General features: G+C 38.5%; 1 protein-coding gene across 1 annotated transcript in view; it reads right to left on the bottom strand.

The window, feature by feature from the left end:
• WDR44 (WD repeat domain 44) overlaps window positions 1-12,901 on the bottom strand; it is an 88,093-nt gene that overhangs the window by 39,129 nt on the left and 36,063 nt on the right. The window contains exons 4-7 of the mRNA XM_052663398.1: window positions 5,698-6,334; window positions 4,802-4,932; window positions 2,923-3,018; window positions 1,527-1,663 (exon numbers count right to left, since the gene is read on the bottom strand). Of these exons, the coding sequence (XP_052519358.1) occupies window positions 1,527-1,663; window positions 2,923-3,018; window positions 4,802-4,932; window positions 5,698-6,334 (1,001 nt within the window). The remainder of the gene's footprint in view (window positions 1-1,526; window positions 1,664-2,922; window positions 3,019-4,801; window positions 4,933-5,697; window positions 6,335-12,901) is intronic.

Genomic DNA, 12,901 nt, shown 5'->3' with positions numbered 1-12,901 from the left:
CTTACATGCTTTATGTAAGTTTAATTTAAATGACTCTGAGAATTAAAAGACTTGAAAGATGGTACAATGCATAAAACATAAACAAGTGCAATTCAGGAATTTATGAAAAACCTAACACAAAAAAGGCATTGTGCTGGGTAAAACATGCTGCACAGAAATGACAAATTAATTTGTAAATATCTCCCTCCTTACTTATCAGGGACATCATGTGAAAGCTTTGGTTTCACAGAAATTATTTCTTGGGTCTACATATTTCTCACAGTAAAGCCAATCATTTCACTCTAAAGACACTGTCTGATCCTAAAAAGACAATACAATTATTTATAAAATTTCTGATCCTTAAAGCAAAGTTTCAGAAGACCAGGTATTTATCCCACATGGCTGTTTTGCCTCTTATGTTTTAATATTGTCTCTAGAATAATATAAATCATTTTAAAAGAAGACAAACCAAATACTATGATATTTAAGATATACCATGGAATCCGGTCCCATCACTTCATGGGAAATAGATGGGGAAACAGTGGAAACAGTGGTTGACTTTATTTTGGGGGGCTCCAAAATCACTGCAGAAGGTGACTGCAGCCATGAAACTAAAAGATGCTTACTCCTTGGAAGTAAAGTTATGACCAACCTAGATAGCATATTCAAAAGCAGAGACATTAGTTTGCCAACAAAGGTCCATCTAGTCAAGGCTATGGTTTTTCCAGTAGTCATGTACAGATGTGAGAGTTGGACTATAAAGAAAGCTGAGCACTGAAGAACTGATGCTTTTGAACTGTGGTGTTGGAGAAGACTCTTGAGAGTCCCTTGGACTGCAAGGAGATCTAACCAGTCCATCCTAAAGGAGATCAGTCCTGAGCGTTCGATGTTGAAACTGAAACTTCAATACTTTGGCCACCTGATGCGAAGAGCTGACTCATCTGAAAAGACCCTGATGCTGAGAAAGACTGAAGTCAGGAGAAGGGGACGACAGAGAATGAGATGGTTGTATGGCATCACTGACTCAATGGACATGAGTTTGGGTAAACTCCGGGAGTTGGTGATGGACAGGGAGGCGTTTCACGCTGCGGTCCATGGGGTTGTAAAGAGTCAGACACAACTGAGAGACTGAACTGAACTGAACTAAGATATGTATTTCCCTCCAAGTAACTGCACAGTTATAAGAGAGAACAAAGTTAAATGAAGAAAATGTGACACACATAGGAATATTATTCAGCCATAAAAAGGAAGGAAATCCAGCCATTTGTGACAATATGGATAGACCTTGGGAACATTAAACTAAATGAAATAAATCAGACAGAAAAAGACAAATACTTTATGATATCGCTTAAATGTGGAATCTTAAAAAAAAAGAACTTGTTTTCAAAAAGAGAGGACCAAGTTTAAGAATATATACATTAACTGACTCTAATTCTAACTTTAAAAAAAGAACACACCAAATTAGGGACTCTCACAGTTCATAAACAGAACTCTTCACCACTTTGAATGAAATACTACAAATGATGAATAATAACATTAGGCCATACCTTACATATTCCTTAGTCCTTCTCATGATGTGTAGAGTGAGAGGATTAATACCCGTTGGCAGTTTCTCTTCTGCAAGACTCAAAGGTATTTCTTCTCCAGTATCTAGGTTTTTAATCATTACACTGGCTAAAATTTCCTAAAGTAAAAAATAACACCAAGAGTACCTATAACTTAATTATCTTTTTGAGTCCACAAAATCCTAAAAAATTTAAGCTAAGAACTTTCTACATACATTCAGTACTGTGTGCAATAATTTTGTAAACATTTTTAGTGAGATACAATTTCCACACCACATAATGTACACATTTAATATATAATTCAATGGTTTTTAGTATACCCACAGAATTGTACAACTACCACCATTATCTAAGTTTAGAACATTTCTGCCTCCCCCAAGAGAAACCCTATATCCATTAGCTGTCATACCTTATTCCCTTTTCCTCCCAGTTCCTGGCAACCACTAATCTACTTTTTTTCTCTATGTCTGGGCATTTCATATAAATTATATTATATAGTATGTAGTCTTTTATGATTGGCTTCTTTCACTTAGCATCATGCTTTCAAGGTTCATTTGTGTTATGGCATGTATCAGAATCTCATTCTTTTTAATTGCCAAAAAATAGTCCACATGGATGGATATACTACATTTTATTTATCTATTTATCAGACATTTGTATTGTTTCCACACTTTAGCTAGTTATCAATAGCTATGTACATTTTTTGTGTGGACATATGTTTTCATCTCATTTTGCTGTATACATAGGAGTGGTATTGCTGGGTCATGGTAACTCAATGTTTAATATTTTGAGGAACTACAAAACAGTTTTCCAATATTTTTTTTAAATGTATTGTTTAAAAGAAACAAAAACTAAGATTCTGCTTCAAAGTTTCATTCTGAATAAATCAGTCAACCGATATATACTAAATTTTAAGTTAAGAATCAAGCATTGACCTTGTACATACTGTATGTCATCTAACATGTATAAACACATATGTCTATAATATCAAGTTCCTTTTAAGCCCACTTCCTATAAACATAGGCCTTGGCTTTCAATACATTTATTCTACCATATAATTGTGTGAAAGGGCAAGTTTAAGTCAGAGTTAAAATTCCAGCACATTAAAAAAACAAAAACTAAGACAAGCTTCAATTTTCATTTTTTCTTTTACAATATGATTTTTTACTTAATAGCAATAAACTTGTTTTTTGATCATAATAAAATATATATAATACAAAATTTATCATTATAACCACTTTTAATTGTATAGTTCAGTGGCATCAACTACATTTACATTGCTGTGCAACCACCATCACCATTCATCTCTGGAATTTTTTTCATCTTCTCACTATGACCTTTATATTTTTAAGAACAAACAAAAAAAATTTAATTATACCTCATCAGTAAGCTCTCTCCCAGAGTTGGATCTAGGTCTCTGAGGGCCCATCACTTCACCGGCTATTGTCTGCCCATCAGGTGCTTTTCCATTTTCCTGAAATTATAATTTTATAAACAGAAAGTGGATTGAGTCAGTTTTTATAAATATTCAATTATTCATTACCACACACAGTTCCAAAGAATTCCATAATACAGATAATGGAGCCTACTGAAAATTTAAATGGAACATTCCATTTCAGTCTTTTATTATTCCCATCATGCTAAAAAACATTAGGTACCAAAAGTGTTGCTGCTCATGAAATAATGTCTGAGTAGTCTTGAAAGCAAATAAATGTTCTATTTGAACTTGGTCCAAAATCAGTTCTCTGCTAGTAAAATTTGCCATTAATCAGGACTATACACATGGATGTCCTGAGGGTAGAGGTTGGCAAATTTCTTCCTGTACAGCCAGATAGTAAAGATTTTAAGCTTTTTGTTACACATATAGTGTCTGTTGCATATTCTTTAAAAAAAAAAAACAACAATGCTTTAAAAATACAAAGACCATTTTTAGCTTGAGGACCCTATAAAATCAGGCTACTATTGACCTCTTCTCTAAGGCTATGAAAAGACCATTGTGTCTTTTTGTGTGTATGTGTGTTCTGAATTTTATTCCAAGTCCAGTGGCCACAGAATCCTTGATTTTTTTTAATTAAAATTTTTATTTTATATTGAAGTATAGTTGATTAACAATTTGTGTCAGTTTCAGGTATATAGCAAAGTGATTCAGTTATACATATACACATAGCTCTTCTTTTTCAAGTTCTTTTCTCATTTAGGTTATTACAGAATATTGAGCATAGTTCCCGGTGCTATACAATAGGTCCTTGTTGATTATCTATTTAAAATATAGTACTGTGTACACATCAACTCCAAACTCTGAATCTACCTCACCTACTCTTCCCCCCCAACCCTGGTAATCGTAAGTCCCTCAGTCTGTTTCTGTTCTGTAAATAAATTCATTTGTATAACTTTTTAAGATTCTGCATATAAGCAATATATATTTGTCTTTCTCTATTTGATTTACGTCACTTAGTATGATAATATCTTCCAGTCTGCCAACCTGTCCCATCAGAGCTACCACATAAGTAACCCTTGAATCCCAGAATTTGGCAGAGGTAGAAATTCATGTTATCAAGTTCTTTCTATATTGCCTCATATATGGATGTATAGTCTACTGTATGAAGTTTTTTTTTCCATGATTAGGAAAAGGAAATTATAAAAAAATAAAAGTTCCCAATGTGACCACTATGTGTGCACGCGTGTGTTAAGTCGCTTCAGCTGTGTATGACTCTTTGCGACCCTACACTCCTCTGTTCATGGGATTCTCTAGACAAGAATACTGTAGTGGGTTGCCATACCCTCCTCCAGGAGATCTTTCCAACCTAGGGATAGAAGCCTCATCCCTTATGTCTCCTGCATTGGCAGGCAGGTTCTTTACCACTAGTGCCACCTGGGAAGTCCTTTGACCATTATAGGTCAGGTAAATGAAGACAGTAGTTGGTATTTTTAGTAAATACTACATATAGCAGCATCTGTCACTTTTTGAACACACATACCAGGTACCTGGCATACTTTAGATCATTTCAATCTTGCAAGAAACCTTCAAGGAAGGTTTTCCCCTCATTTTATCAATGAGCCATTTCAGACTCAGATGTTAAATAGGTTGCTATAATCAGTCCACTACTTAGTAGCAGAGCTGGACAAGAGATATGGTAGGCAGGTTTTAGAGACAAGGAAATATTTGGCCTGGAGAAGAAAGAAGGTTCAACAATCAACAAACGAGTTAGTTGCAGAAAGTTGAGAGCTTTTATCAAATATAACACATATTCACCAACCTGGGCAGTAACTATTTTATCTCCACTGGTAGCACTTGCCAAATCAAGAGAAGGCTGCGAATCTTTGACTGTACTCTCTGAAGCCATGTTTGTAGTTAGGAGAGTATCAGATGTAATATTCTCTTTGGGAACTGCAATAATAATAATATAATAACAACAACAACAACCAATACTTATATGACCTTATTCATAGCTTAAAAGTGCTTAAATCTTTATCTGATTCTTAGAACAATCCTATGAAAAAAGTGGTTTCATTACTCTCTTTTTATATAAGGGGAAACCAGGGTTCAAGTAAGTTATTTAAATTCCTCAAGGCTATACACCTTATACATGAAGAGATCTGGGGCTTGAATTCAAATCCTAAGTCCAAATCCTATGTTCTTTTCACTGTGCCACTCTGGCTCTCCAATGGTAAAAGATTTGAAAATCTGCTGAAATGTTTAATTACAATAATGTAACAATACCAATGTAAACATTTTGGCTTTCTGTTACTAAAATACATTTTATAACTTGGTCATCAATGTGGTTACTGCTGCTGCTGCTGCTAAGTCGCTTCAGTTGTGTCCGACTCTGTGCAACCCCACAGACGGCAGCCCACCAGGCTCCCCTGTCCCTGGGATTCTTCAGGCAAGAACACTAGAGTGGGTTGCCATTTCCTTCTCCAATGCATGAAAGTGAAAAGTGAAAGTGAAGTCGCTCAGTCGTGCCTGACTCTTAGCGACCCCAGGGACTGTAGCCCACCAGGCTCCTCCGTCCGTGGGAGTTTCCAGGCAAGAGTACTGGAGTGGGTTGCCATTGCCTAAATACAGCATAAATTGAAAAAAAAAATCAGAAAGGTCAAGTTTCAACTCCCCAAACTCCCCCACAAAGGTAGTTATTTCTCAATTAATACTTACCATCTAGATCATGTGTCTTAAGAGCCTCAAACTCCAATTCACTCTTCTTTTTTCTTGGTGGTGGAGCAGGTCGAGATGGAGGTGGGGGCCTAGGAGGTGGGAAGTTAGCTGGAGGAGGTGGGCGTGCTGGAACAGGCTTCTTTGTACTAGCTACTATATCAGGTTCTGGAGTAAGCTGTCTTGGCGGTTTGGCAGGTGCAACTTCTTCCACCACAGCAAAATCTTTTGTAGATAAGGAGTGTGAGGATGCAGATTCTAGAACATCACTTTCTTTGACTTCCACTTCTTCCTTGTTCAACACTTCTGTTACAGTTTCAGGCACATTAAGTTGCGCAGTTGAACTTATTTCAGTTAACTGTGTAGTTTCATCTACTGGCTTCTCACATGTGTCATCAGAAGGAAAACACTGTTTTGATTCTAATTCAGTTTCTTCAGATACATCCTGACACTCTGTCTTCTGAGAATCTTCCTGCAGTACTTGATCTATGGCTAACAGTCCAGGTATATTGCTAAGATCTGTTCCAGCTGTGACAGGACTGGCAGTAGCCTGATCAGACTGTCCTTTTCCTTTGGAATCCAAAGAATCATCTTCAAGCTGTATTACTTTCTGACTCTCCTCAATAATACTTTCAATAATCTGGTGAAAGGTTAAAAAGCAGTTTAAAAAAACAGTGAAGTGATTTTCAAGGACATAGTATTAGCTAATCATTTATATTTTACTTACTATGTGCCAGGCAATGTTCTTAACACTTTATGTGTTTTAATCTTTATAACAACTTTATAAGACAGCCTCTTACTATCATCAGTATACAAATGAGGGAACTAAGTCAGAGAGATTTATTCAAGGTTACAAGGCTAGTAAGTGATGAAACTGGTATAAATGTAGGGAGCCTGGTTCCAGAAACTGTACTCTTAATCATTATAACAAGGAATCTGTGTTAGTCTGTGTAATTACAAAAATTCAATCAACCCTGTAAAAAAAAGTTTAAACCTAAATTTACATTCAGATGCTTCATGTCATAGTTTATTTACATATTTATTCCAAGTTAGTTCAGTAATAGCCTGTTGGTTTGAGTCTAGTTAACAAAGCTATGAGAATGAAAACCACTTTTACAAGAATTTAAGCTGTTTAGCTCTGAACTCAGGCCTGAACATGAAAAGCTAGCAGATCCAGAGAGATTAAAGTTCTTAAACAGGCTACATCTAACCCCCTGCTCTGCAAAGAGATGTTAGGAGTATCAACAGTTCAAATACCCAGCTCATCTTGCCTTTTTTCCCTTTTATATCTTATCTATAGTTGAAAAATACAGGCAGGCTTTCTGTTACTTCTACCAATATTTAGAAGAAAATATATTTTCTACTCAGTCCTGTCATCATTAACACATTAAATCTCCCAGCCCACTCACTTATCTTTCTACCACAGAGCCATAGATGACTTCTGCTTTCTCAATTCTTTGGCTCCAAAAATTAACAGAATGTCTCATGAAACTATCCTGATGTGATTAACTACAAATTTGTGCCAAGTTAACTGGATAGCATGTCATTCAATAATATTCATCCCTAATTTTGCAGCATATTCTATATATGATTTTTTGTCAATTTTCAAATTTTTATCCTAGATCTACCTCACTTTCACCAGAGAAATATTAACTAGATTCCATCTAATTTGTGAATTAGGTAGTTACTGAGCAATGAGTCCTTTAACAGTAATGGAAGCCAGATTATAGTAGGTTCAAGAAGGAATAAGAGGTGAAGGGCATCCCGGGTGGTCTAGTGGTTGGGAGTCTGCCTGCCAATGCAGGGGATGCGGGGTTCAGTCCCTGGCCTGGGAGGATCCCATATGTCGTGGAGCAGGTGGGCCTGTGCAGTGCACCACAACTACTGAGCTCACATGCCACAACTACTGAAGTCCATGCGCCCTGGAGGTTGCGCTCCACAACAAGAGAAGCAACCACAACGCGCATATAACGAAGAGTAGTTCCCGCTCACCACAACTAGAGAAAGCCCGTGTGCAGCGACAAAGATTCAACACAACCAAAAACAAATAAATAAATCTTTAAAAAAAGAGGTACAGGGACGGCCAGTACAGTCTATGTTCTCAAAAAGCTTGGCTACACATGGAAGAGTGCTCAAGAAAGTGCTCCAGCATTTTTATAAGCTGAGGGGAAGGTGCCAAAGGAAAGGAGGAAAAGTTCTGGAGAAGAAAGAGGGTCTGCTGTGTATTAGATCCAGTACACACATTTTCTATTCAATCTTTACACACCTTTTGTGAGGTAACTAGATTATCTCCCTTCTACAAAAGCAGCCCCACCTACCAGCAGAAAATTGGATTAAAGATTTATTGAGCATGTCCCTGTCCATCAGAGCAAGACCTAGTCTCCCCAACAGCCAGTCCCTCCCATCAGGAAGCTTGCACAACCCTCTTACACTCATCCATCAGAAGGCAGACAGAAGAAGCAAAAACTACAATTTCACAGCCTCCAGAACAAAAACAATCACAGAAAGCTAACCAAAATGATCACATGGATCATAGCCTTGTGTAACTCAATGAAGCTCTGGGCCATGTAGTGCAGGACACCCAAGACGGATGGGTCATGGTGAAGAGTTCTGACAAAGCGTGGTCCACTGGAAAGGGCATGGCAAACCAGTTCAGTATCTTTGCCTCAAGCCATGAATGGTATGAAGAGGCAAAAAGATATGACACTGAAAGATGAGCCCCTCATCATCAGGTCAGTGTCTAATATGCTACTGGATAAGAGTACAGAAATAGCTCCAGAAAGAATAAAGAGGCTGAGCCAAAGCAGAAATGATGCCAGTTGCGGATGTGTGTTATGGTGAAAGTTACAGATTGATGTAAAGAACAATATTGCATAGGAATCTGGAATGTTAGGTCCATGAATCAAGGTAAATTGGACATGGTCAAGCAGGAGACGGTAAGAGTAAACATCAACATTTTAGGAATCAGTGAACTAAAATGGACAGGAATGGGAGAATTAACTCAGATGACCATTATATCTACTACTGTGGGCAAGAATCCCTTAAAAGAAATTGTGTAGCCCTCATAGTCAACAGAAGAGTCTGAAATGCAGTACTTAGGTGCAATCTCAAAAATGACAGAATGATCTGTTTGTTTCTAAGGCAAATCATTCAACGTGACAGTAATCCAAGCCTATGCCCCAACCACTAATGCTGAAGAAGCTGATGATGAACTGTTCTATGATGACCTATAAGACCTTCTAGAACTAATACCAAAAAAAAAAGAAAAAAAAGATGTCCTTATCATCACAGGGGATAGGAATGCAAAAGTGAAGAGATACTTGGAGTAATAGGCAAGTTTGGCCTTGGAGTACAAAATGAAGCAGGGCAAAGGTTAACAGAGTTTGTCAAGAGAACACATTGGTCATAACAAACACCCATTTCCAACAACACAAGAGATGACTCTATACATGGACATCACCAGATGGTCAATATGGAAATCAGATTGATTATAATCTTTGCAGTCAAAGATGGAGAAGCTCTATAAGCAAAAATAAGACCTGGAGCTGACTGTGGCTCAGATCATGAGGTACTTATTGCAAAATTCAGGCTTAAATTGAAGAAAGTAGGGAAAATCACTAAACCATTCAGGTATGACCTAAATCACATCCCTTATGATTATACAGTGGAAGTGACAAACAGACTCAAGGGATTAGATTTGGTAGACAGAGTGCCTGAAGAACTATGGATGGAGGTTAGTAACACGGTATAGGAAATGGTGACCAAAACCACCCCAAAGAAAGAAATGCAAGAAAATAAAATGGTTGTCTGAGGAGGTCTTACAAATAGCTGAGAAAAGAAGGGAAGCAAAAGGCAAAGGAGAAAGGGAAAGATATACCCAACTGAATGCAGAGTTCTAGAGAACAGCAAGGAGAGATAACAAAGCCTTCTTAAGTGAGCAATGCAAAGAAACAGAGGAAAACAACAGAATGGGAAAGACCAGAGTTCTCATCAAGAAAATTGGAGATACCAAGGGAACATTTCATGCAAAAACTGGCACAATAAAGGACAGAAACAGCAAGGACCTAACAGAACAAGAGACTGAGAAGCGGCAATAATACACAGAAGAACTGTACAAAAAAGGTTTTAGTAACCCGTATAACTACAAAGGTGTCACCTAGAGCCAGACATCCTGGAGTGTGAAGCCAAGTGGGGCTTAGGAAGCATCACTACAAACAAAGTTAGTGACTGTGATGGAATTCCAACTGAGCTATTTCAAATCCTAAAAGATGATACTGTTAAAGTGCGGCACTCAACATGTCAGCAAATTTGGAAAACTCATCAATGGCCACAGGACTGGAAAAGGTGTTTTCATTCTAATCCCAAAGAAAGGCAATGCCAAAGAATGTTCAAACTATTGCACAATTGCACTCATTCCACATGTTAGCAAGGTAATGTTCAAAATCCTTAAACAGTATGTGAACCAAGAAATCTCAGATGTATGAGACGGATTTAGAAAAGGCAGAGGAACCAGAGATCCAACTGCCAACATCCACTGGATCATAGAAAAAGCAAGGGAATTCTACCCAGAAAAACATCTACTTCTGCTTCACTGACTGTGCTAAAGCCTTTGACTGTGTGGATCACAGCAAACTGTGGAAAATTCTGAAAGAGATGGGAATACCAGATCACCTTACCTGCCTCCTGAGAAACCTATATGCAGGCCAAGAAACAACAGTTAGAACCAGACATGGAACAACAGACTGGTTCAAAATTGGGAAAGGAGTAGGACAAGGCTGTATATGGTCACCCTGCTTATTTAACTTATATGCAGAGTACATCATGTGAAATGACAGGTTGGATGAATCACAAGCTGCAATCAAGACTGCCAGGAGAAATATCAACAACCTCAGATATGCAGATGATACTACTCTAATGGCAGAAAGTGAAGTGGAACTAAACAGCCTTTTGATGAGGGTGAAAGAGAGTGAAAAAACTGGCTTAAAATACAACATTCAAAAACTAAGATCATGGCATCCGGTCCCATCACTTTATGGCAAATAGATGAGGGGAAGTGGAAACAGTGGCAGATTTTCTTTTCTTAGGCTCCAAAATCACTGTGGATGGTGACTGCAGCCATGAAATTAAAAGACACTTGCTCCTTTGAAGAAAAGCTATGAGAGACCTAGACAGAGACTTCATTTTGCTGACAAAGTTCTACATAGTCAAAGCTATGGTTTTCCAGTAGTCATGTACGGATGTGAGAATTGGACCATTTATGCCTGACTGTGGAAGAATTGATGCTTTCAAACTGTGGTGTTGGAGATGACTCTGGAGAGTCCCTTGGACTGCTGGGAGATCAAACCAGTCGATCCTAAAGGAAATCAACCCTGAGCACTCATTGGAGGACTGATGCTGAAGCTAAGGCTCCAATACTTTGGTCACTTGATGTGAAGAGCCAACTCACTGGAAAAGACCCTGATGCTGAGAAAGATTGAGGGCGGGAGGAGAAGGGGGCAACAGATCAGATGGTTGAATGGTGTCACTGACTCAATGGACATGAGTTTGAGCAAATTACAGGAAATAGTGAAGGACAGCGAAGCCTGGTGTACTGCAGTTCATGGGGTCGACAAGAGATGCACATGACTTAGCAGCTGAACAACCACCATACAAAAGCAGGAATCTGAGACAGAGGCATTAAGAATTTCGCCCAAGGTCCCACAGCTAGTAAACTGTAAAGTCAAAACTGAAATCCAGGTTTTTCTCCAAAAGTCCAGTGTTCTTTATACCATTCTACTTTGGACAGGAAAAAAAAGAATACTAAATTCTCAGGAATTACATGAAAAAGAGGTAAAAGATGAAAATTTGCAGTGAGGGAAATTCGAGATGATGGAAAGGAGTGAATTTAGGCTTCTTAGCCTCTGATGGGCTTCCCTGGTGGCTCAGGAGTAAATAATCCACCTGCAGTGCAGGAGCTGCTGGTTCTATCCCCGGGTTGGGAAGATCCCCTTGAGCAGGGCATGGCAACCCACACCAGTATTTTTGCCTGGAGGATCCCCATGGACAGAGGAGCCTGGTGGGCTACAGTCCATAGGGTTGCAAAGAGTCAGACATGACTGAAACAACTTAGCACACCACAGCACAGCCTCTGACACTTACATGCAATGGAAAGCAAGGTTATCTGGTAAAAAGTGTGCAGACCCACGTGGGCACTGTGAGATGAGGTGAATGTAAAGGTTTCAAATGATAACTATGCAAAGTGAAAAGGCCTACGCCATCAGAGGGGTCCAGAAGACAATCTCTTCCTCTTCTGAACTCCTATCAGTCTTACTGTTCATTATAATATGAACTAGAATATAATAAATGCAGAGTAGTACATGAGCTAACTCTGCATAAATATTTTCTCTACACCTGGAAAGCAAGGCCCCTGTTTTCTACCTCTTGATATGCTCCCGTAGCGCCTATTTACAGTACCTAGCTCTGTTTTTTTTTTCCCCCTGGGTTTCAGGAGGCAGCAAACAGGGAATGAACAAAAGAACAGTGAGAATCAAAACTTTGCTTCCTATCACCTTCCTGAAACTCACTCCTTTCACAGCGACTGTAAAATAAAAACCAGATGTTTTAGCATGACATAAGAGGCATTCCCATAATCTGGCCCTAAATTTGGTTTCTAGACTCATCGTCAAACATTCCGCACATTCCTCATCTCCACGCCTTTGTTTATGCCTCTCCTCTTTCACCTCTGCCTGCCCAAATCTTATCCACCCATCAAGAACCAGTTCAGATGCTACTTCCTCCTTCCCCATTCCTATCCTCAAGCAGAAAGTAAAGTCTCCCTTGTTTTCTTGTAATAGTTTGAGAGTTTATTTGAATACTTATTAAATTCAGTTTTGTGCTGATCTAATTTATTCTACTAAAATGTAAGTTACTGAGAACAGGGATTGTGTCCTGATCCAGCACATAACTCCATACCCTGTATCATTAATGTTGGATACTTAATTTACCTGAATGGCCTAGAACTTAAAAACTAATACCTAGAGTCTTAAGACTCTCTCTATAGCCCTATGTGCGTGCATCGTTAATCACTTGTGTCTGACTCTTCGAAGCCCCATGGACTGTAGCCTGCCAGGTTCCTCTGTTCATGGAATTCTCCAGGCAAGAATTATTGGAGCAGGTTGCTATTTCTTCCTCCAGGGGATCTTCCCAACTCAGGAATCAAACGCACATC

This window comes from Budorcas taxicolor, chromosome X (assembly GCF_023091745.1).
Source record: "Budorcas taxicolor isolate Tak-1 chromosome X, Takin1.1, whole genome shotgun sequence".
NCBI classification, from domain to species: domain Eukaryota; kingdom Metazoa; phylum Chordata; class Mammalia; order Artiodactyla; family Bovidae; genus Budorcas; species Budorcas taxicolor.
This window is presented reverse-complemented; position numbering and strand designations above follow the sequence as displayed.